At 40.9% G+C, this 25563-nt stretch overlaps 1 protein-coding gene across 1 annotated transcript in view; it reads left to right on the forward strand.

Moving 5' to 3' along the window:
* LOC128059983 (fatty acid desaturase 2-like protein FADS2B) overlaps window positions 1–25563 on the forward strand; it is a 40944-nt gene that overhangs the window by 14161 nt on the left and 1220 nt on the right. Inside the window, exons 4-10 of the mRNA XM_052652206.1 lie at window positions 6011–6208; window positions 7894–7995; window positions 16975–17035; window positions 19538–19670; window positions 21277–21373; window positions 23292–23371; window positions 25230–25355. Coding sequence (XP_052508166.1) covers window positions 6011–6208; window positions 7894–7995; window positions 16975–17035; window positions 19538–19670; window positions 21277–21373; window positions 23292–23371; window positions 25230–25355 — 797 coding nt within the window. The remainder of the gene's footprint in view (window positions 1–6010; window positions 6209–7893; window positions 7996–16974; window positions 17036–19537; window positions 19671–21276; window positions 21374–23291; window positions 23372–25229; window positions 25356–25563) is intronic.

Here is a 25563-nt window from a genome sequence, read left to right on the forward strand (position 1 = left end):
TGCCTTTTTGCATTTCTTTTCCTTGAGGATGTTTTGGATCACCACCTCCAGTACAATGTTACTGCAATTTGTCATGAAATCATGAGACCAGATGCAATGATCTTCATTTTTTGAATGTTGAATTTTAAACCAGCTTTTTCACTCTCTTCTTTCACCTTCAACAAGAGGCTGTTTAGGTTCTCTTCACTTTCTGCCATAAGGGTGGTGTCATCTGCATATCTGAGGTTATTGAGATTTCTCCCAGAAATCCTGACTCCAGCTTCTGCTTCATCCAGCCTGACATTTCACATTATATACTCTGCATAGAAGTTAAATAAGCAGGGTGACAACATGCAGCCTTGATGTACTCCTTTCCTAATTTGGAACCACTCCATTGTTCCATGTCTAGTTCTAACTGTAGCTTCTTGACCTGCATACAGGTTGCTCAGGAGGCAGGTAAGGCAGTCTGGTATTCCCACCTATTGAAGAATTTTCCACAGTTTGTTTTGATCCACATGGTCAAAGGCTTTAGCATAGTCAGTGAAGCAGATGTCTTTTGGAATTCCCTTGCTTTCTCTATGATCCAACAGATGTTAGCAATTTGATTGCTGGTTCCTCTGTCTTTTCTAAATCGAGCTTGAACATCTGGAAGTTCTCAGTTCACGTACTATTGAAGCCTAGCTTGGAGAATTTTAAGCATTACTTTTTTAGTGTGTGAAATGAGTGCAACTGTATAGAAGTCTGAACATCATTTGGCATTGCATTTCTTTGGGATTGGAATGAGAACTGATTTTTCAAGTCCTGTGGCCATTGCTGTTTCCCAAATTTGATGGTATATTGAGTGCAGCACTTTCACAGCATCATCTTTTAGGATTTGAAATATCTCAGCTGGAATTCCATCACCTCCACTAGCCTTGTTGGTAGTGATGCTTTCTAAGGCCCACTTGACTTCACAGTCCAGCATGTCTGGCTCTAGGTGAGTGATCACAACACCATTGTGATTATCTGGGTCATTAAGATCTTTTTTGTACAGTTCTTCTGTGTATTCTGGCCACCTCTTCCTAATATCTTCTGCTTCTGTTAGGTCCATATGGTCTCTATCCTTTATTGTGCCAATCTTTGTATGAAATTTTCCCTTGGTATCTCTACTTTTCATGAAGAGATCTCTAGTCTTTCCCATTCTATTGTTTTCCTCTATTTATTTGCATTGATCACTGAAGAAGGCTTTCTTATCTCTCCTTGCTATTCTTTGGAACTCTGCATTCAGAGAGGTATATCTTTCCTTTTCTCCTTTCCCGTTCACTTCTCTTCTCTTCTCAGCTATTTGTAAGGGCTCCTCTGACAGCACTTTGCCATTTTACATTTCTTTTCCTTGGGGATGGTTTTGATCACCACCTCCAGTACAATGTCATGAACCTCCGTCCATAGTTCTTCAGGCACTCTGTCTCTCAGATCTTATCCCTTGAATCTAGTTCTCACTTCCACTGTATAACTTCAAGGGATTTACTTCAGGTAATACCTGAATGGCCTAGTGGTTTTACCTACTTTCTTCAATTTAAGTCTGAATTTTGCAATAAGGAATTCGTGATCTGAACCACAATCAGCTCCTGGTCTTGTTTTTGCTGCCTGTATAGAGCTTCTCCATCTTTGGCTGCAAAGAATATAATCAATCTGATTTTGGTATTGACCATCTGGTGATGTCCATGTGTAGAGTCATCTATTATGTTGTTCAAAGAGGGTGTTTGTTATGACCAGTGTGTTCTCTTTGCAAAACTCTGTTAGCCTCTGCCCAGCTTCCTTTTGTACTCCAAGGCAAAGCTTGCCTACTACTCCAGCTTTGTCTTAACTTCCTACTTTTGCATTCCAATCCCCTATGATGAAAGAAAGCTAAAGCGCTGAAAAATTGATGCTTTTGAGCTGTGGTATTGGAGAAGATTCTTGAGAGTCCCTTGGACTGCAAGGAGATCCAGCCAGTCAATCCTAAAGGAGCTCAGTCCTGGGTGTTCACTGGAAGGACCGATGCTGAAAGTACAATACTTTGGCCACCTGATGCAAAGAACTGACTCATTTGAAAAGTTCCTGATGCTGGGATAAATTGAAAGCAGGAGGAGAAGGGGACAACAGAGAATGAGATGGTTGGATGGCATCATTGACTAAATGAACATGAGTTTGAGTAAGCTCCAGGAGTTGGTAATGGATAGGGAAGCAGCGTGCAGCAGTCCATTGGGTCTCAAAGAATCTGAGTGACTGAACTGAACTGATGATGAAAAGGACATCTTTTTTGGTAATAGTTCTAGAAGGCCTTGTAGGTCTTCAGAGAACCATCCAACTTCAGCTTCTTCAGCATTAGTGGTCAGGGCACAGACTTGGATTACTCTGATATTGAATGGTTTCCCTTGGAAATGAACAGAGATCATCTTTCTTTTTTGATTTTGCACCCAAGAAGTGTATTTCAGACTCTTTTGTTGACTAGCACACTTGTGTGATCTATTAAAGTTATCTATGACCACCAGAATTCTGATGTTCATGAGGCCTTTTGAGATGAGCCCATCCAGACTTTCCCCAAGCATTGGATCATTTAAAAGAATCAGTGAATTTTGAAATGAATTTTCTTGCTTCTAGGATTACGTTCGTAGCTCTTTCATTATTATTTCAAAATTCTCTTCTCTTTTACATCTGAACAATCCAGTTTTCACTCTCATACCCTGGTGACTTTCTCAACAGTCTGAGTTTCAAATCCATTATAGTCATTAAGCTAAGGAGGAGATTTCTTCCCAGGCCTTTCACTGACTCTTGAGTATGATGTGCAATTTTGTAAATTGGTGCTAGCAGTTGACCTACATACATGAGCACAGTACATGCACACAGAATCAGGACCCCTCCAACCAATGGAAAGTGAAAGTGAAGTTGCTCAGTCCTGTCTGACTCTTTGTAACCCCATGGGCTGCAGCCCACCAGGTTCCTCTTTCCATGGGATTCTCCAGGCAAGAATACTGGGGTGAGTTACCATTTCCTCCTCCAGGGGATATTCCCGACCCAGGGATGGAACCTGGGTCTCCCACATTGCAGGCAGATGCTTAACCCTCTGAGCCACCAGGGAAGACACACACACTAATACCACAGAAGACCCCGTCTTATTCCTGTTGAGCTTCTGAGCATCTCACAAGAAAGTCATCCTTTGAGCTAATCTAAGTGAACACTATCTTTCATAAAGGAGTCTTTTGCACACGCTAAAGACTGGCATATTGATATGCCAGTCATATAAAGCCACTGCCTGGGCTTAGGATATCTACTTACCTGAGCAACTGTGAGAAGAAAAGGAATGAATATTGTGATAAGCCAGCCATTTATCTATGTTATCAGCTGATAACATAGAAAGTAACACAGATCCATGTAGATAGCAAAGTTCCCCAAAGTATAATCAGAGAGCAAATAACACATTAATTTAAAAAGGCAACTAATATTAATAGATACACACTTCTACATATAAAACAAACAAACGACAAGGACCTACTGTTTGGCAAGGATCTATATTCAATATCTCATAATGATCTACAATGGAATAGAATCTTTATACAATATTATATAAACAATATGTATATATATGTATATTTGCTGTACACCTGAAACCAATACAACATTGTTAATCAACTAAACTTCAATACAATTTTTTGTTTTGAAAAGTAGAATATTAATTTTGGGGATTTTCCCTGGCAGCCTAGTCATTAAGACTTCTCTTTTCAATGCAGCGGGTGCTGGTTTGATCCCTCATCAGGGAGCCAAGATCTCATATGCTTCACAGCCAAAAAAAATAAAATAAAATAAAATAAATATTGTCACAAATCAATAAAGATTTCAAAAGAAATGATCTGCATCAAAAAATTTTTTAATTAATCACTTTTAAAAAGAGAATTGTTAGAGATATGTATCTCTTCATTGAACCCTCCACCCCCCAAAAGAGAAGTAAATTATAAGTCCCATAACAATTTGAGGACAGTTTACAAATCACTGCTCATCTGTCTCTTCACCAGAAAAATAAATTTTCATAACTTGTTTTAAGCATTTTGCTTTTATGTTAATTTTTTAAGATTTGGGTTTCTTGTTTAAATTATGCCTGATAGATAGAGTGCCTGATGAACTATGGAATGAGGTTCATGACATTGTACAGAAGACAGGGATCAAGACCATCCCCGTGGAAAAGAAATGCCAAAAGGCAAAATGTCTGTCTGAGGAGGCCTTACAAATAGCTGTGAAAAGAAGAGAGGTGAAAAGCAAAGGAGAAAAGGAAAGATATAAGCATCTGAATGCAGAGTTCCAGAGAATAGCAAGAAGAGATAAGAAAGCCTTCTTCAGTGATCAATGCAAAGAAATAGAGGAAAACAACAGAATGGGAAAGACGAGAGATCTCTTCAAGAAAATTAGAGATACCAAGGGAACATTTCATGCAAAGATGGGCTTGATGAAGGACAGAAATGGTCTGGACCTAACAGAAGCAGAAGATATTAAGAAGAGGTGACAAGAATACATGGAAGAACTGTACAAAAAAGATCTTCATGACCCAGATAATCATGATGATGTGATCACTAATCTCGAGCCAGACAACTTAGAATGTGAAGTCAAGTGGGCCTTAGAAAGCATCACTACAAACAAAGCTAGTGGAGGTGATGGAATTCCAGTTGAGCTGTTTCAAATCCTGAAAGATGATGCTGTGAAAGTGCTGCACTCAATATGCCAGCAAGTTTGGAAAACTCAGCAGTGGCCACAGGACTAGAAGAGGTCAGTTTTCATTCCAATCCCAAAGAAAGGCAATGCCAAAGAATGCTCAAACTACCACACAATTGCACTCATCTCACATGCTAGTAAACTAATGCTCAAAATTCTCCAAGCCAGGCTTCAGCAATATGTGAACCGTGAATTCCCTGATGTTCAAGCTGGTTTTAGAAAAGGGAGAGGAACCAGAGATCAAATTGCCAACATCCGCTGGATCATGGAAAAAGCAAGAGAGTTGCAGAAAAACATCTATTTCTGCTTGATTGACTATGCCAAAGCCTTTGACTGTGTGGATCACAACAAACTGGAAAATTCTGAAAGAGATGGGAATACCAGACCACCTGACCTGCCTCTTGAGAAATCTGTATGCAGGTCAGGAACAACAGTTAGAACTGGACATGGAACAACAGAGTGGTTCAAATAGGAAAAGGAGTGCATCAAGGCTGTATATTGTCATCCTGCTTATTTAACTTATATGCAGAGTACATGATAAGAAACGCTGGACTGGAAGAAACACAAGCTGGAATCAAGATTGCCAGGAGAAATATCAATAACCTCAGATATGCAGAGGACACCACCCTTATGGCAGAAAGTGAAGAGGAGCTAAAAAGCCTCTTGAAAGTGAAAGAGGAGAGCGAAAAAGTTGGCTTAAAGCTCAACATTCAGAAAATGAAGATCATGGCATCCGGTCCCATCACTTCATGGGAAATAGATGGGGAAACAGTGGAAACAGTGTCAGTCTTTATTTTTTGGGGCTCCAAAATCACTGCAGATGGTGACTGCAGCCATGAAATTAAAAGAAGCTTACTCCTTGGAAGAAAAGTTATGACCTGGGATTTCTTTGGAAAGAATGATGCTAAAGCTGAAACTCCAGTACTTTGGCCACCTCATGCAAAGAGTTGACTCATTGGAAAAGACTCTGATGCTGGGAGGGATTGGGGGCAGGAGGAGAAGGGGATGACCGAGGATGAGATGACTGGATGGCATCACGGACTCGATGGACGTGAGTCTGAGTGAACTCTGGGAGATGGTGATGGACAAGGAGGCCTGGCGTGCTGCAATTCATGGGGTCACAAAGGACCAGACACGACTGAGTGACTGAACTGAACTGAACTGATACTTAATAAATAAATGTCTATTCATAAAATTAATGTATCATAGATTAAATTATTAAATTATTAAAATAGATTAATAATTATGTTGATCTGTACTCCCTCTCAACTGAAGGAACTAATTCTTTTCTTGCATATTCATCTCACAGACCCAGTTGGTAGAAGATTTCCAAGAACTGTGGAGGACATTAGAGACCATGAATATGTTCAATGCCAACCTGGGGTTCTTCTTCCTTCACCTCGCCCAGATCTTGATTTTGGAGGCCCTGGCTTTGGTAATAGTGTGGCATTTTGGCAGTGGCTGGCTTATCACAATATTCATTTCTTTTCTTCTCACGGTTGCTCAGGTAAGTAGGTATCTTAAGCCCAGGCAGTGGCTCTATGGGAAGCCTCAGAATTTTTCTTCTCTCTTTACACTGGTATCAGTGGCTGCCTGGCACTTCCTGTCAAGCTAAGTTATCAAAACCCACAGGGCCCCAGTTCTCTTATCTGTAACATGGGGTAACAATTTTTTATGGAAATATTCTGAGGAGAACTAAGCAAGTTACTCTGTAGAGTACTTAGCACAGAGACTGGCATGTGGTAAATATCCTTGACAGTTGCTGCTATTTGCCCGACGTTATCCGCACAATGTCAGTAACTGCAGTTCCATTCTAGGCCACATAACCTTCACCTTTGTCTTTCGTTCATTAACCAACCAACATTTCTCATGGTTGTTCGATGATTTTGTTAAGACTATAGGCGCACACGTGAGCTTATTTTGTTCTCTTTTTAATCTCTCAGTTGTTTCCAACCTTTTTGAACCCATGGACTGTAACTGGCTCCTCTGTCCATGGATTTCCTCAGGCAAGAATACTGGAGTAGGTTGCCATTCCCTTTACCAGGGAATCTTCCTGACCCAGGGATCAAATCCGAGTCTCCCACATTGCAGGCAGATTCTTTACTGTCTTAGCCACCATGAAGAAAGGAAGCCCCACATTAATTTATACCTATATGTGTGTGTGTGTGTGTGTGTGTATCACTATTTATACATGCTGTTTCATAATAAAAGATTCTACTAAAAATATTATATATCTGTATTTTTTTAATTCCCTGAGACCCTAGCCAAAAGCCTCATTTCACCAATACTTATCAACACATCAGTCTATGAAGAGAGTCTATTTATTATTATATGATAATAGGATCATGTATTCTGCCAGAAATAGCAATCAGCAACTGGCATGTAGCAGGGCAATTGATAAATCCTTTGAATGAATCACAGATCTCTGAAGGTGGCATTCTATGACCACAACACTGTATTGTGGACACAAAGGGAAACACACCTGACCCTGCACTTGGGAAATGGTCTTCCAGGGGAGGAGCTGGTCGTTGAAATGTCTAGACATGATACAAGGCAGAAGGAAAAGAAACAAGCATGTGCTGTGGGAGCAGAAAGAGGCATTTAATTCTAATGAGGGAATTGGGGATGATTTCATGGAGAATTAACATCAGTGTTAATTACCAAATTTTATCTGCTCATTTTTTTCTTGAAAAGTCAACTTGCTTTATTCTTTGAAGCAACTTTTAGAATTAAGAAAGGAAACAATATCTGTTTGACTGCTTAGCATTATCAGGAATTTTCCATGTATTTTGGCTGCACGACAGCTGAATGAGCAAGGTATATTATAATGCCTGCTTCTCAAACAAAGAACTGAGTTCAGAGCTACAGACTAGCTTGCCAAGAGTTGCAAAACTTTTAAAGTGGTGAAGGACAGTTTAGAGCCCTAGTCAGCCTGACTCCAAAGGCATCCTCCTTCCATTCCACACTGGAAGACTTTGACAGTGGAGAGAAGAGCATTCTAGGCTGAGAGAACCACCTGTGCAAAGACACAGAGATGGGAAAGAACTCAGCAAGTGTGACAGATACACACTTGGCTTGAAGTCAGACAAGATCTCCCACTGTTCTCATGGGTTCCTGAACCTACCAGCGGGCTCACTTACTACTTTCTTCTTACCTTGTCAACTTCTCTGACAGTAACCCTGTCTCTTCTAGGCTCAGGGTTCATTTCTGCAACATGACATGGGACACCTTTCCATATTTAAGAAGTCCAAGTGGAACCACTGGATGCAAATATTTCTGATCGGTCATCTCAAGGTACAGAATGTTCCAGGAGTATGATGGGATTCTGAAAGTCATTTCACTAAGCAGTGGTTTCTTCATACACTTATCAGCAAAAAATGTTACTACACACCCCACAAGTAAATGTAAATATACCAACAATGTAGTGACTATATATATATATATATACATATATACACACACATAACATTATAACATATATGCTAAGACTAGAATTTTAAATATTTAGGAGAAAGGGTTTATTTTTATTAAGAAGTTCTGTTTTTTTCTTAGCCAGAAGCTAATTATCCCAATCCCTGGTACACCATTAAAGAACCACATCTCAGGAGATATACTCTATAAAGTCATGAGTAGGGATATTCTTAGAAGGGATCTGGACATGCACTTCTGGGAAGTTAGGGGAATCCAGCAAACTATTTAATCCTGGGAGGACTATGTATTAATAAAAGAAAAGATGCAAAACAGATAAAGGTTTAACAAAAGAGAGAACCAAGGAAAGATAGATTGCTCTGTTTAAGAGTAGAGGGTTGCAAAACGCAGACTGCTGGAAAAAGCAGGGGCAGTTGGTCTTATCCCCCTCAGATATGCTCCAGAAAGACAGGAACACTATCCTATGCACCCCTGAAATGCAGTGCCTAACAGAGTGCCTAACACACAGTAGGCCTTCAATAAGCATTTGTTGAATGCATGAAGGAATGGATAGATGGATGGAATGATGGATGGATAGATGGACAGATGCTAGATAACAGGACATGGATTGATGAAAGTAGGTTTTAGCCCTGGCTCTGATAATGCTCACTGGACCCTGAACAAGTCAGATTCTATCTCTGGCTCTCAGTGTTCTCATCTCGAAAACCAGGACTTCAACTGGATATCAGCTTTTCTATGATGTTCTAGGATTTGGTGAGAAACCAAATGACAGAATGATCTCTGTTCGTTTCCAAGGCAAACCATTTAGAATCACAGTAATCCAAGTCGAGCTAACTCTGCTAGCCTTTGCCCTGCTTCATTTTGTACTCCTTTTCAGTATTCTTGCCTTGATAACCCCATGAACAGGATGAAGTGGCAAAAAGATATGACATTGAAAGATGAAGTCCCAGGTCGGTAGGTACCCAATGTGCTACTGGAGAAGAGCGGGGAGATAACTCCAGCAAGAATGAAGAGATGGAGCCAACGTGAAAACAGTGGTGAGCTGTGGATGTGACTGGTGGTGGAAGTAAAGTCCAGCGCTGTAAAGAGCGATATTGCATAGGAACCTGGAATGTTAGGCCCAAGAATCAAGGCAGATTGGAAGTGGTCAAACAGAAGATGGCAAGAGTGAGCATCGACATTTTAGGAATCAGTGAACTAAAATGGACCCGAATGGGCGAATGTAATTCAGATGAACATTATATCTACTACTGTGGGCAAAAATTCCTTAGAAGAAATGGAGTAACCCTCATAATCAACAAGAGTCCTAAATGCAGTACTTGGATGCAGTCTCAAAAATTAAAGAATGATCTCTGTTCATTTCCAAGGCAAACCATTCAATATTACAGTAATCGAAGTCTATGCCCCGAACACTAATGCCGAAGAAGCTGAGGTTAATGGTTCTATGAAGACTTACAAGACCTTCTAGAACCAACACCAAAAAAAAGATGTCCTTTTCATTATAGGGTACTGGAATGCCAAAGTAGGAAGTCAAGAGATACTTGGAGTAATAGGCAAGTTTGGCCTTGGAGTACAGAATGAAGCAGGGCAAAGGCCAACAGAATCTTGCCAAGAGAACACACTGGTCACAGCAAACACCCTCTTCCAACTTTATTACTCCTGTATATATTCCAAACATTTTCATTTTACCATGAAAGAAATATAAAAATTCTTTTTTCATTCTGAGGCTTTGAATCTAGTATGTATTATATCCTTACACAGACCGCCTCAATTTGACTGGTCACTTATTAAGTGCTCAGCGGCCACACATAGATAAGGGCTACTCTATTGAGCACTGCAGATCTAAAATACACATTAATCAGTTTTTGAGAGATGTCATATATTCAGTAAAAACTATGACTATTGCTTATTCTTCTATAAATAATTAACATAATAGGGGAAGGGAAGAGAAATTTAATATCTCAATATGCCAGTATTCTACATACAGCAATTCATGTCTCCTTAAACAACCCATGCAGGTAAATGTCATTGTATTATACTATATTTACTGAAGATGAAATTGAACATCAAAGGGTAGATAATTTTCCCAAACCACACAGATGCATTTATACATCCAGCGGATGCAAGTAAGTTGATGTGCTTCCAAATCCTTTTCTCTGTTAAAACATTCAGATTTTCATTGAAAGAGAGAAAATCCCAAACAAATTAATCAGAGATGACATGAGCCCAGCATCAACTAAAATACTTTTATTCTCATTTATATTTAATGAGATCATTGAAGCTTGAACATGTGATGATCAGAGGCAAGCCCCCATAGGAGATGACTTCAGATCCATGACTGTAAAATATTCATTGAAGTAGAAAGCTTGGGGCCATTTTCCCCCCCAGAACTAATTAGTTTTAGAGCTGAAGTTTCTTTATTTATAAAATAAGAAGTGTTCTATCTGCTCTATCTATTTCATATTTCTTTTTAAAATGAGGACAATAGAAAGAAAGACGGAAAAACATTTCATTTCAATGGTTTTTATTCTTCTTCATTATCAGGAGTTGTTTTAGCCTGGAATTTATATTCCTGGATAAGATAATTATTTGCTGGTAGGCTTTTAGAGCCTCTAGCCAATGAATCATTCTGTGACCCAGGAATGGGGGGCAGCATGTTCCAGGAATCCATATCCTAATTAAACTTTGGAGATGTAGGCAGAAAACTCTGATTGTTACTATTCAAGTGCTGCTGCTGCTGCTGCTAATTTGCTTCAGTCATGTCCAACTCTGTACGACCCCATAGACGGCAGCCCACCAGGCTCCCCCATCCCTGGGATTCTCCAGGCAAGAACACTGGAGTGGGTTGCCATTTCCTTCTCCAATGCATGAAAGTGAAAAGTGAAAGTGAAGTCGCTCAGTCGTGTCCGACTCTTAGTGACCCCATGGACTGCAGCCCACCAGGCTCCTCCGTCCATGGGCTTTTCCAGGCAAGAGTACTGGAGTGGGTTGCCATTGCCTTCTCTAACTCAAGCGCTAGTCATGTCCAACTCATTGTGACCCCATGAACACAGCACACCAGGCTTCCCTGTCCTTCACCAGTTCATAAAGTTTGCTCAGACTCATGTCCATTGAATCAGTGATACCATCCAACCATCTCATCCTCTGTCATCCCCTTTCCCTCCTGCCCTCCATCTTTCCCAGCATGACGGTCTTTTCCAGTGAGCTGGCTCTTCACATCAGGTGGTCAGGATTGGACATTCAGCTTCAGCATCAGTCCTTCCAATGAATATTCAGGGTTGATTTTGTTTAGTTTTGGAAAACTCTAATAACGAAAGATATTTCAGGAGAGAAATCTTGCAGCTAATGAATGTTCTCTTCTCCTCAGGGCTTACTGCAAAATGGTGGAATAACTGGCACTCCCAACACCATGTAAAAACAAACATCTACCCCAAAGACCCAGATATTAAAGTAGGCCCATTTTTTGTTATTGGAGATTTACAACCTGTCAAGGTATGTTTACAAATTCTAAGCACTAGAGAAATGTTTCAGGAAGTGGTTTCTTGGAAAGGCCTACTACACCTTTGTCTTGAGGAGATCAGGCTGGAGAGTGTGCCTTCAAGCATGTTTTCAGAGCATCTCTTCTTTTAACTCCATGATAAAAATTTTAAACAAGTGAATCTGGTGTTGTAAGAAAAGAAGAAAATGTGGAATGAATAACTCTGTGATCTTAAAAGTCATTCAGGCTAAATCATTCATAGAAGGCATGGCAGTACATTCAACAAGTGCTAAATCATGAACCATCTACATATCTAGTTATGTCAACTAATTTTAGCTGTTGGAAGAAACAAAGCTGTATTTTTAATTTAGGTCCATTTTGGCTCATTTATACATGAAACTCAGCTCAAATGCCTCATAATACACTTAGGACCTCACCTCTAGTTGAGACTTCTTAAGGAAAAGAAAAAGGAAGGCAAACTCCAGGATGTCTCAGCTGTTGACTTTCTTAAACCTCAGCTTAAAAACCAGCATGTAAAGATTATTACCAAGATTTTTAGAGTCTGCTTTCAAGATAGAAGGAATAAGGATAACCACAGAAAGGTATCTTTCCTGGAGAATAAATGATGGATCCTGAGAATTAAGTGCTTAGGAAGAGGCTCCATCTCCTTCTGGAAGAATTTAGAAGCTTTCTAAAAACAAAGGAGTATAACTTGGTCAGTTGCTGCAGGGACTTTGTGGTAACCAGAATTGTGAAACTTTCTCAAAATAGGTTTTCCCAGTTTGGGAAGACAGCCTTCTTCGAATTAGGAGAAAAAATCTCCTGCCTATATTTAAAGAAAAAGAAAGAAAGAAACCTTGACTGTATTCTTCAGTCAGTTGTTCTTCACAATGACTCCACAAACAAGTCAGAGCTCTCTGAAGTTGGCCAACTCCTAAAGTGAAGTCTCTCAGTGGTGCCTGACTCATTGCAACCCTATGGACTGTATCCCCCCAGGCTCCTCCACCCATGGGATTTTCCAGGCAAGAATACAGGAGTGGGTTATCATTTTCTTCTCCAGGGATCGAACCTGGGTCTCCCACATTGCAGGCAGACTCTTTACAGGCTGAAGCCACCAGGGAATCCCTGTGAACTCCTTGGCTGATCACTAAACTTATGACACTTTGACTTCTCTCCTCAGTCCCTGACAGCAATGGAGATCTGTCTCACTGGAGTTCATGAGGCAGCCTGGCCCCTCCAGAAGTCCCTCCTGTAGAACTGTATCCAGTTCACATGCTGCCTCTTCACAGAGGATGGAGACATCATCACTCCTCCATCATTCGAGAGGCATATCCCTCGAGCAATTGGTTTCTGTTTACGATAATTTCAAAGACAATGCTCAACACATTACATAAAATCATTTAATCTCTAAATTCACTTGTTTTGCAACAAAACAAATTCTGATAAGCCCTAAATTGTTTCTGTTCTTCCCATTTTACTGTCAGTCTTTCTACCACTTTCTTAAAACATCCATTCCTTTCAGTTCAATTCAGTTCAGTTCAGTTCATTTCAGTCGCTCAGTCATGTCCGACTCTTTGCGACCCCATGAATTGCACCACGCCAGGTCTCCCTGTCCATCACCAACTCCTGGAGTTCACTCAGACTCACGTCCAACGAGTCAGTGATGCCATCCAGCCATCTCATCCTCTGTCGTCCCCTTCTCCTCCTGCCCCCAATTCCTCCCAGCATCACAGTCTTTTCCAATGAGTCAACTCTTCACATGAGGTGGCCAAAGTACTGGAGTTTCAGCTTTAGCATCATTCCTTCCAAGGAAATCCCAGGGCTGAACTCCTTCAGAATGGACTGGTTGGATCTCCTTGCAGTCCAAGGCACTCTCAAGAGTCTTCTCCAACACCACAGTTCAAAAGCATCAATTCTTCGGTGCTCAGCCTTCTTCACAGTCCAAGTCTCACATCCATACATGACCACTGGAAAAAACATAGCCTTGACTAGACGGACCTTAGTCAGCAAAGTAATGTCTCTGCTTTTGAATATGCTATCTAGGTAGGTCATAACTTTTCTTCCAAGGAGTAAGCGTCTTTTAATTTCATGGCTGCAGTCACCATCTGCAGTGATTTTGGAGCCCAGAAAAATAAAGTCTGACACTGTTTCCACTGTTTCCCCATCTATTTCCCATGAAGTGATGGGACCGGATGTCATGGTCTTTTTTTTCTGAATGTTGAGCTTTAGGCCAACTTTTTCGCTCTCCTCTTTCACTTTCATCAAGAGGCTTTTTAGCTCCTCTTCACTTTCTGCCATAAGGGTGGTGTCATCTGCATATCTGAGGTTATTGATATTTCTCCCAGCAATCTTGATTCCAGCTTGTGTTTCTTCCAGTCCAGCGTTTCTCATGATGTACTCTGAATATAAGTTAAATAAGCAGGGTGACAATATACAGCCTTGACGCACTCCTTTTCCTATTTGGAACCAGTTTTGTTTTTCCATGTCCAGTTCTAACTGTTGCTTCCTGACCTGCATACACATTTCTGAAGAGGCAGGTCAGGTGGTCTGGTATTCCCATCTCTTTCAGAATTTTCCACAGTTTATTGTGATCCACACAGTCAAAGGGTTTGGAATCGTCAATAAAGCAGAAATAGATGTTTTTCTGGAACTCTCTTGCTTTTTCGATGATCCAGCAAATGTTGACAATTTGATCTCTGGTTCCTCTGCCTTTTCTAAAACCAGCTTGAACATCAGGAAGTTCACAGTTCATGTATTGCTGAAGCCTGGCTTGGAGAATTTTGAGCATTACTCTACGAGCATGTGAGATGAGTGCAATTGTGCAGTAGTCATTCCTTTAACAAGTATTAATTTAATCCTCTAGGGCCAGGTCCTATGTTCATACTCTGGAAAAGTTAGTCTTCTCCTTTGGAGCAATACTCAAAAATCAGTCCTTCACCTACATTTGCCAACTCTCCAAAATTCTCCACCAACTCCCTCTTTCAAGTTTCCTACCACTTAAATGTCCAGAAGCTTGGGAGTAACGCAAATAACTATCCTTACTTTATCACCATGACATTTATTTTTATTTATGATAATAAGAGAAACAAGGGTCAAGTTTAATATCCAAATAACAGAAGAAATAAGTAGAAGGGAAGGTATCAAAAGAATGGGAAAAGCAAAAATCAAGCATGGCTCACAGTGTTTTAACTGACTGAACATAAGGTAAAATTATACAGGAGATCTGCATTATCATTCATTCATTAATTCCTTCAACTAAACATTTATTAAATGTCTCTTAGGAAATAGAGATAAACCATTACTTCTTTGCCCCCTGTCAATATATTTGCTGCCTTTGTACATTTGGGCTCTGATTAAATTAACTAAGAAGACCCCTAGAAAATGACTCAAATTCCCAGTGGTAAGATTATATGTTCAGTTCAGTTGCTCAGTCGTGTCTGACTCTTTGCAACGCCATGAACTGCAGTACACCAGGCCTCCCTATCTATTACCAACTCCTGGAGTCCATCCAAACCCATGTCGATCGAGTCGATGATGCCATCCAATCATCTCATCCTCTGTCATCCCCTTCTCCTCCTGCCCCCAATCTTTCCTAGCATCAGAGTCTTTTCCAGTGAGTCACCACTTTGCATCAGGTGGCCAGAGTATTGGAGTTTTAGCTTCAACATCAGTCCTTCCAATGAACACCCAGGACTGATCTCCTTTAGGATGGACTGGTTGGATCTCTTTGCAGTCCAAGGGACTCTCAAGAGTCTTCTCCAACACCACAGTTCAAAAGCATCAATTCTTTGGTGCTCAGCTTTCTTCACAGTCCAAGTCTTACACCCATACATGACCACTGGAAAAACCATAGCCTTGACTAGACAGACTTTTGTTGGCAAAGCAATGTCACTGCTTTTTAATATGCTGTCTAGGTTGGTCATAACTTTCCTTCCAAGGAGTAAGCGTCTTTTAACTTCATGGCTGCAATCACCATCTGCAGTGATTTTGGAGCCCAGAAAAATAAAGTCAGCCACTGTATCCACTGTTTCCCCGTCTATCTGCCATGAAGTGATGGGACTGGATGCCATGATCTTCGTTTTCTGAATGTTGAGCTTTAAGCCAGCTTTTTCACTCTCCTCTTTCACTTTCATCAAAAGGCTCTTTAGTTCTTCTTCACTTTCTGCCATAAGGGTGGTGTCATCTGCATATCTGAGGTTTGGATATTTCTCCCAGCAATCTTGATTCCAGCTTATTTTCCTCCAGCCCAGAGTTTCTCATGATGTACTCTGCATATAAGTTAAATAAGCAGGGTGACAATATATAGCCTTGATGTACTCCTTTTCCTTTTTGGAACCAGTCTGTTGTTCCATGTCCAATTCTAACTGTTGCTTCCTGACCTGCATGCAGGTTTCTCAAGAGGCAGGTTAGGTGGTCTGGTGTTCCCATCTCTTTCAGAATTTTCCACAGTTTATTGTGATTCACACAAAGGCTTTGGCATAGTCAATAAAGCAGAAATAGATGTTTTTCTGGAACTCTCTTGCTTTTTCAATGATCCAGCAGATGTTGACAATTTGATCTCTGGTTCCTCTGCCTTTTCTAAAACCAGCTTGAACATCAGGAATTTCACAGTTCATGTATTGCTGAAGCCTGGCTTGGAGAATTTTGAGCATTACTTTACTAGCATGTGAGATGAGTGCAATTAATGTTATCATGCCTTAAAATGAGTAAACCACAGCATGAGATCCACTGATGGAAATAAAGGAGGAAAGATGAAGTAGATACTAGAGGTTATGACTATGTGTTTTATAATGTAACCATTCAACAAATATCTGTTAAATGGATGAATGGATACAAGCAGACTGAGCTTCAAGCAGAATTCTAAGCACATAGGTTGAAGAAGGCCTTGAAAACTTATCAGAAATATTTCTCCTCCATCGCTATTCCATTTACACCAGGACAAAAATTTTAAAATGGCTCCCATGGGAATAATAATAAACAATCACAATCCCTGAATTCAAATGGAATAAACCATCCCTGCAAGAATTGCCCACATTTAAATAAAGAAAAAGGCACCACAATATTTCCTTCCCCTTCAGTTCTGGTTCCTCAGTGCCTTCAGTTTGACAGTAAATGAACTCTGACCAGATGGCTCTTTCCATAGAGATTCTACACACACACACACACACATGCACACACACACACACATGCACATGCACACAGTCACACACACACACAGACGCACACACGCACACAGACACAGACACACACAGAGACACACACACATACGCATATCCACACGTGCACGTGCACACACACACACACAACCTTGAGTATAACAGAAGTCTAGATTGTTCTTACTTTCGTTCTATCCTTTCGCCATTCAGTATGGCAAGAACAAAATCAAATTCATCGACTACGAGAAGCAGCACCTGATCTTCTGCCTGGGTGAGTCACCAGAGAGCCACAATCCTTATCACCCCGTTTCCTTGAAGCAAACAGCTGTCGAGCCAGAAGGCGTGACTGAAATGCTTCCACAGAGAGACGATCCCAGGCCTTGTTGTGCCTCGAAAAAGCAGCCTGCTTTATTTCAGACTTACTGGGGTGGAATCTGAAGAGGAAAACAGAAGAGTGATTAAGCATTCTTAATGGGCATCTCATCACTCTGGCTACTGTACAGGGAAGGTGATAGTCCAAGAAGGATGGGAGGCAGGATGCCAATCAAGGGGTCTGGTGTCTGCGACTCTCGTCCTGGATAAACTAAAGGCAACACTTACCAAGGAGAAAAGGACAGTGGTATATGGATAGGGAGGAAAAACAGGAAAAGAACGCTCAAGCACTGACAGTAGGTGCCAGGAAAAGCAGAGTCTCATGAATAAAAGTCACCTGTAGAGCTTCTGTGTGGAAGACAGTTCTACATACAGCTGTAGAAGGTATTCGAGTGGACAGATACACACACACACACACACGAAGCAAAAATATTTGCTCTTAACCAAGTCAAACTCATGATAGCCCACAAAAAAAAGTTTAAGACCCCAAAATATGCTCTACAAAACATGCTTACTCATTTGGAAAAGAAGCCCAAATCAGGGAAGACTGCAAACATTTCCTGTAGATCAGTGGTTCTCACCTAAGAGCACTGTGGCCCCCAGTGGGACATTTGACACCATATAGATACTTTTTTGATTATCACAACAAAGAGGGAGAAATGGTTTTGACACCCATGGGGCAGAAGCCAGGGATATTAAGAAATGTCTTATAGTACACAGAACAGCCCTGAACAATAAAGAATTATCTGACCCTAAAATGCCAACAGTGTTAAGATTCAGAAACTGTTACAGATGATCTCGCTTGCCCAAACATTGGCCACCAAGGGTCATCTGTCTCGTGCCTGACCGGGATAGCCTGTAAGTCCATTTTCTGAGACACGAGGCTCAACCACCACTGCAGCCTCTTCCAGGGCTAGAATTCTGAGGATTTCTCCTAATGCAGTTATTCCCTTTCATGACCAAAAAGGGTGTGGAGGACATTGGTGCCCCAGTTTGAAAGGGAACTCTTCCAGCCCAGACAGATGTATATTCACATAAGAAAAAACTGTTGGAGTCTCTTGTCTGAACTCTCCTCCTGTGTGTAGTAAAACAATACAGCCTTAGCTTATGAGGAATGGATGAATACTGTAGCTTCACTGCAGAATGCCCAGCTTACAAACCACATCATCCTCAGGAGCTGTTTCATTTTGTCATTTTCTTTCAAATGTCTTCAACGTAGTATGACAGGTACAAATGAGTCATACGCAACCTGTCAGAGAGAGATGAGGCTTGACATTTCATAAAGGTGGCGAGACAGCTTTCATGCAGATTCCTGTAGTAGGAAAAGGCTGAGCTCAACTCTCCAGAAATGAAAGGTGGGAGACTTTTAAAACACAGGGACATGCTAAAGGAAATTAGTGAAAGAGGATAAAGGGAGGGGAAGCTGGTCATGTGGTAAGCCACATGTGTCTTCTCACTGGTGCTTAACAAAGTCAAACTGCTTACCCTCCCAGAGGCTGCAGGACAGAGCCCGATCCTCAAGGATTGTACTTCAAAGAGATGACTTCCCAAGTAGTTGAGAAAGAAACTCTGGATCAGGGACAATCCATCCCAGAGGGACACAGTAAGAATTTTATAATTGTAAGTTTTCTAACAAATGATTGAAAAAAGGAGGTCAGAAGCCTACTGAACAAGCAGTAAGTTCTTTGGACAGTCTTGAACTTTCTCAAGAATTTTAAGGGAGCTGGAGTCATCCCAGGAGCACAACCTTGAACTGTTCTTAGAAACTATTTCTAGCATTTTTGCGAGTCTCTTAGTGTGTAGGGTGGCCAAAATCCTTTATGCTGACAGTTCGCAGACTTTGAAAGTTTACAGGTCAAGTTTGAAGCCTCATCAGGAAGGGGGCTCCAGAACATCTGACTCAAGTTTGATCAAGAAGAGAGTTGTCAAAATCTGAAGGGTCTCCATGAGACTCCTACCTGCTCCAGGCAACTTCACTGGTCCTGGGGGAGACGCAGGTAAATAACTATCTGGCCAGACTCAGTATGCCTGCTCTGTATCTGCCACCTCAACATATTGTGATAGGGCCCAACGCAAGGGATCGTGAAGGATTGTAGCATTCCAGGGACCTTGAGAAAACTTGAAAGCTCACAGCAGAAGCCCTTCCAGGATGCCTTCATCAGGAATGACTCAGATCTTCAAAGCTTCCCTAGTCTCCTTAAGGGAGCTTGAACCGAAGGCCCAGTTCACCCTCAGAGACTCTGAAAGCCCAGCAGCATCCAGGATGTGGTTGTGGATCTCCACCCTGCATCCTTCTCAGGGGCAATAGTCCAGGGGCAGCATGCTAGGAGATCACCTCCCACTAGCTTCCACAGGAATCATATCTGCTCATTTGTTCACCATCTTATTGGTTTTTTTTCAGCTGGGGCCACCCTTCTCATGCCAGTATATTTCAACATGGATTCTATTCAAGTAATGTACCGCAGAAGGCACTGGGAGGTGAGCAACTCGATTGTCTCTCTAGAGCTAGATCAGGCTGGTATAAAAGGGGAAAGGTAAATGCTTGGTCCTTTCCAGATGCAGCTTCCTTGAGTATCAGGATATAAGATTTAGCCAGTTTTATTTCCACTAGCTTAACTTTCAAGCACTTCTTTCCACAGGACTTTGCCTGGGTCAGCAGCTTTTATATCTGCTATTTCATCACATTTGGCCCTTTCTATGGAATCTTTGGAACCCTGATGCTCATCTACTTAGTCAAGTAAGAAAACAATAATATCTCCTACTCTTATTACCTGGATGTTCCTCTTACCTTTCTTACTTGATCTATTTATGATTGGCAATGATTAGCATATTATGATACCAGACTGCATCCTTATAGCTGAGACATTTCCAGGAAAATGTGGGATAAAATAGCTGAAATAGTTGAATGAGTTTCTTGGAAACTGCATTTGCCCAATTTTGCCTTTTTTCCCACGTGATTAATTCCCAATTACATAGTAGTAGTCCCTTAGCGTCTGAGGAGGATTAGTCCCTGGACCCACCTCAGTTACCAAAATCCAAAGATATTCAAGCCCCATAGTCATCTATCCATATATGTGGTTCCACAACTGTGGATTCAAGCAACGACTAATCTTGTAGTACTGTGTGTTTACTTAAAAATATCCACATTTAAGTGGACCTGCGTGTTTCTCAAAGGTCAACTGTATTCTGCCTGGTCACCAATCCAGCTGGACATCATAATTCTTACCAAAGATAATAGGAGGCCAGTTTTTTTAAAAAGTTATTTTATGACTAGAGATTTTCCCCAAATCAAAATGGCTTTAAACTGAATAACCCTCTTCAACTTCCCAATTTATTCCTTCCTCATTCATTTGCATTACTATTCATAACAATAACGGTAGCTACTATGCATCAGGCAATTTGCTAAAGGCTTTACATGCGTTGTCTTATTTGATGTAATAAAAAATGCACAACCAGGTAACGTAGATAGTATCAATTTCATTTTTCTGATAAGAGAACTAAAGTTCAGAGAAATTAAATCACTTACTCAAGAGCAAATAAGGGCCAGTGGCAGTGCCAAATCAGAGCTTGTACTCAGTTCTATCTGATGACAACAGCCAAGCTGTTAATCACTTTGTGTATATCCTTAATTTGTTGTTGCTTTAGTCGCTAAATCATGTCTGACTCTTTTGTGACCCCATGGATTGTAGCCTGCCAGGCTCCTCTGCTCTGGGGATTTCACAGGCAAGAATACTGGAGTTGGTTGCCATTTCTTTGTCCAGGGGATCTTCCCAACCCAGGAATCAAACCTGGATCTCCTGCACTGGCAGATGGAATCTTGACCACTGAGCCACCAGGGGAGCCTGACCTTCAGTTATCTAGGTATCTTCTGAGCCTGGCACCAATGCCGACAGAAAATACTGGGGACACTGCTCTGGTCCAGTAGGCTGCAAGACAGGTAGTGTGACTGAATACCTAGTGTGCCATCTTTAGATATGAAAGGTCTGCAAAGATGAAGAACAAACAACCACCACATGATGGAACCTCTGAGTCACTGCCATTTCCTCTACTGCTCAGCCAGATCTGCCAGTGGTTACGCAAGCCCAGTGACTGGAACTTAGACTCCCCAAGGAGTGATCATATCTTCTTATTCTCTTAAAGGTTTTTGGAAAGTGTCTGGGCTGCGTATGTTACCCAGATGAGCCACACATCAATGAAAATCAGCAAAGAGGAGAACCAGGACTGGTTCAGCTCTCAGGTAATAATGCTGTTCCTGGGAGAGCATCCACCAAAGCACTCTGATTACTGTCTGCTTACCTCAAATAATGTTTATTGGAGGCTCACCAGGGGCCAGGCACTCTCAACTGTTTTGCATGTAGCTACATGAGATGTAGTTACATGTACCTACATACTCGGAATATTGCCACTTTGCAAATGATAACATTGAGGTATGATGAAGCTGCACAGCTTGTGCAAGATCACACAGCTAAGTGGCAGAAGCAGGTTTTGTTTATTTATTTGGCCACACTGTATGGCAGGCAGGGTCTTAGTTCTCCTACCAGGGATCAAACCTGTGTTGAGCACACAGTCTTAACCAGTGGACCAGTGGAAGTTCCCCAGAAGCAGGTTTTAAACCTGCTTTTTAAACCTTGGCAGTTTGATTTCAGAAGCTTTGCTCTTAACTAAGGCTTAATAAACTACAGTCCAGGGGCCAGTCTAGCCCAGTCTGTGTTTTTGTAGTTTTATTGAAACACAGCCACACTCATACATTACGTATTCTCTATGATAGCTTTCATTCTAAAACAGCAGAACTGCGTAGCTGTGATGCAGTATTGAAACATTTACTGTGCGGCACTTTACAGGCAAGGTTTACTAAACCTACCTCAATATGGTACAGTCTTTCAACGAATCTCACAGTACTAGAATAACAGAAGGGAGAACCCTGGAATCCCCCTCATTTCATTGTACAGATAGTGGGGCCCAGAGAGGAGACTCAGTATTCTCAGCAAACCTGCTGTTAACGATTAAAAGATTCATGACCCATGCAGAATACCACTGCCTCCTAAGCCTGACACTGGCTATGCCGTGATTAACTGGAGAATCCAGTCATCATACTGCTTCCTTCTCCGTGCTCATTTGCAAATTCAGTGAACATTCCACACAGTAGTGATTCTCAATCTTTTTGGTCAAGAAACCACTCTTAAAACTTATTGAGAACATCAAAGAGCTTTCGTTTGTGGTGGTTATATCCACTGATACTTACTGTATTTGAAATTGAAACTGAGAGTTTTAAAATATCTATTAATTAATTTTAAAATAATAAGATAAAGCCAATAAAGGTTAACAACAGAGTGATGACATCATCCCATGCTTAATAGCCCCTGGAAAAACCCATGCTATAAGCATGCATGAATGAGAATGAAAAAGACGAATACTGTCTCAGAAGTATTATGGGAATCATTTTGACCTTGAAGATCCCCTGAAAGTGTCCTAGGGAACCCCAAGGTGCTCTAAAGCACACTTCGAGGAACCCTAACATAGAGCAACTGCAAAAATACCATTCAAAATGGCAACAACCCTAACAAGAATTAAATCTTAGAAAGGCACTGAATAAAAGTCACATTCATAAGCATTCTAAGTAATCTGGAGAATCCTATGAACTTCTTCTCAGTCTGTCTTTGTACAAAATAAAATATATTAGATTAAAAAGGAAGCTACTTGTATATATTAATAAATGTATTTCTATGCACAAAACCCTTGATTAAAGCCTTTGCATGCTTTATTCCCCATTTAGAAGTCCTTTACGTCTATTCTGTGGTAATAATATTCAAACTCCTATAATTTCTACCAGAGTCCTACAATCCCGCTTCCATCTGCCAAAGTCCTTACTCATGACACCTTAGTCTTCTGATTTTGAGGGCTGATAGTGACTTAGTCCTCTCAAATCCTATTTACTTCTTCATATCTATTGCCTTATCTATACTTCTTAGCAAAATGCCTTATTTACTTCATAATTGTAAGGTCCTTAAGACCTGGGACTTATTTTTATCCCTCATGGTTTGTTACACAAAATATGTACTCAATCAGCACTTGTTGAATGCTGGATAAATAAAAGAGTAACAATCTCTTGTTTAACATGGGTTGATTTACATCTAATGTAAGCTTTTTCTCTGCAGGTCTTGGCCACCTGTAATGTTGAACAGTCCTTTTTCGATGAATGGTTCACTGGGCACTTGAACTTCCAAATTGAGCACCAGTGAGTAAGAGAAATAGTTCATGATAAAGGGCAAGGACTATCACTAACAACTGTCCTCCATATAGTCCAGAGCACTAGACTTGTGATCTTAAGGGGAAAAAAATGAACCAGGATTCTCTAAAAGATGCTATTTTTCAATTAACAACAATGATAAAGAGAGGAAGAAAGAAATGAAGGAAGTGTCACAATTGCAAGTTCAGTTCAGTTCAGTCGCTCAGTCGTGTCCGACTCTGTGACCCCATGAATTGCAGCACGCCAGGCCTCCCTGTCCATTACCAACTCCTGGAGTTCACTCAAACTCATGTCCATCGAGTTGGTGATGCCATCCAGCCATCTCATCCTCTGTCATCCCCTTTTCCTCCTGCCCCCAATCCCTCCCAGCATCAGAGTCTTTTCCAATGACTCAACTCTTCGCATGAGGTGGCCAAAGTACCGGAGTTTCAGCTTTAGCATCATTCCTTCCAAAGAACATCCAAGACCAATCTCCTTTAGAATGGACTGGTTGGATCTCTTTGCAGTCCAAGGGACTCTCAAGAGTCTTCTCCAACACCACAGTTCAAATGCATCAATTCTTCGGCGCTCAGCTTTCTTCACAGTCCAACTCTCACATCCATACATGACCACTGAAAAACCATAGCCTTGACTAGACAGACCTTTATTGGCAAAGTAATGTCTCTGTTTTTGAATATGCTGTCTAGGTTGGTCATAACTCCCCCTCCAAGAAGTAAGCATCTTCTAATTTCATGGCTGCAATCACCATCTGCAGTGATTTTGGAGCCCAAATACATAAAGTCTCAAGTAAATGGAGTGAAATCTTGGAAAAGTATCAGTGACTCAGTTTCCAGATTTCTATGGGCTTAGGAATTGATGATTTCCTTGCATTTGCTTTGTTGGCAAAACCTAAGAAAAATCAAGACACTAGAGTAACCAATTTGTGTTCAAACTTAACAACGCTATAATTCAAATATTTACTTATCTGTGTCTTTAGAGCCAAGTTTACAAAATAACTAATGAAGTGGAGTCCCTGCTGCAATTTATACATGGTATCTGGAAATACTTTGCCAATGGGTCAGTTACAGAGAGGAAATGGGTTGTTCACACCTTGATGCAAGTTAAAACATTGAGAGTCAATTTCTCCAAAGTGTCAGGGGAAAGGCTTTCCACATTCTCTTTGTCTAAGCCATCTGAGTCTATGATAGTCAAAGAAGGAACAATACCTTTATTTGTTCAAGGAATTTTTTTCATTCTATTTATCATATTAGGGCTTGAAAACTTCAGCAAAAAAAAAGGATTATTACTCATAGTTTCATTAAAGGAGAGGTTTACACCCAAGACAGTCATCTGGCTGACTAATGAAAACTTGGGATTAAAAATCCATCTCTCCTCACTTCTTATTCCTTTCCTAGGACTTTTAGCTATTTACCATTACTTAATATACATTCATCTATTCTTGCTAGGAAGGTAGAAAGAGAGACTAAGACAGAGATTAGCAGGGGCAGGGTGGGCGGTTCAGTATCTCTAGTTCTCTGGGTAGTTCTAAAGAGTGGGTAGTTCTAAATGGTAGAAAGTTCTAAATGATTTACTTTCATTGGATCAGGCCAAAAATAAACAGTTGATGGAGCTAAAACATGTTCTCTTAGTTCTTCCTAAACATCTGCCACCTACAAGGCTTGCGGAGGGTTAAGGGATGAGATGAATCTGCCAGCAAGTTTTTTAACTTCCCAAAACAAAAGTATTGTGGAAGGTCAAGGCTGGGTCTGCGTGGCTGATACCATTTTATTTTGTAAAAAGGGAAAGGTAACTTTGGGTTTCTCCTTAGGTCTGAGAAGTTTTATATCTCCTTTCTCTGTTTCCCTAGTCTATTTCCCACGATGCCACGCCATAATTATCACAAGGTGGCAGCTCTGGTGAAGTCACTGTGTGCCAAGCATGGACTACCATATGTGAAAAAGCCCATCTTGAAGGCATTTGGAGATATTCTCAGGTAATAACAGTCCCTCAACCCACAGCTCTCATTTCCCTTCACTCTTGGTCCCCAGACTCTTCACTGCTTTATGAATCATTCAGCCAATAGCTATTTATTAAGGAGCATCCACGTGCCCAGAATGGACATGAGGCTCTGTACGGAACAACACTAACACAGAAATGATAACAGTCATTCCTACCATTTACCTGCTGCCTTCTGGGTACTT

The sequence above is a fragment of the Budorcas taxicolor genome, chromosome 15 (genome assembly GCF_023091745.1).
Source record: "Budorcas taxicolor isolate Tak-1 chromosome 15, Takin1.1, whole genome shotgun sequence".
NCBI classification, from domain to species: Eukaryota; Metazoa; Chordata; class Mammalia; order Artiodactyla; family Bovidae; genus Budorcas; species Budorcas taxicolor.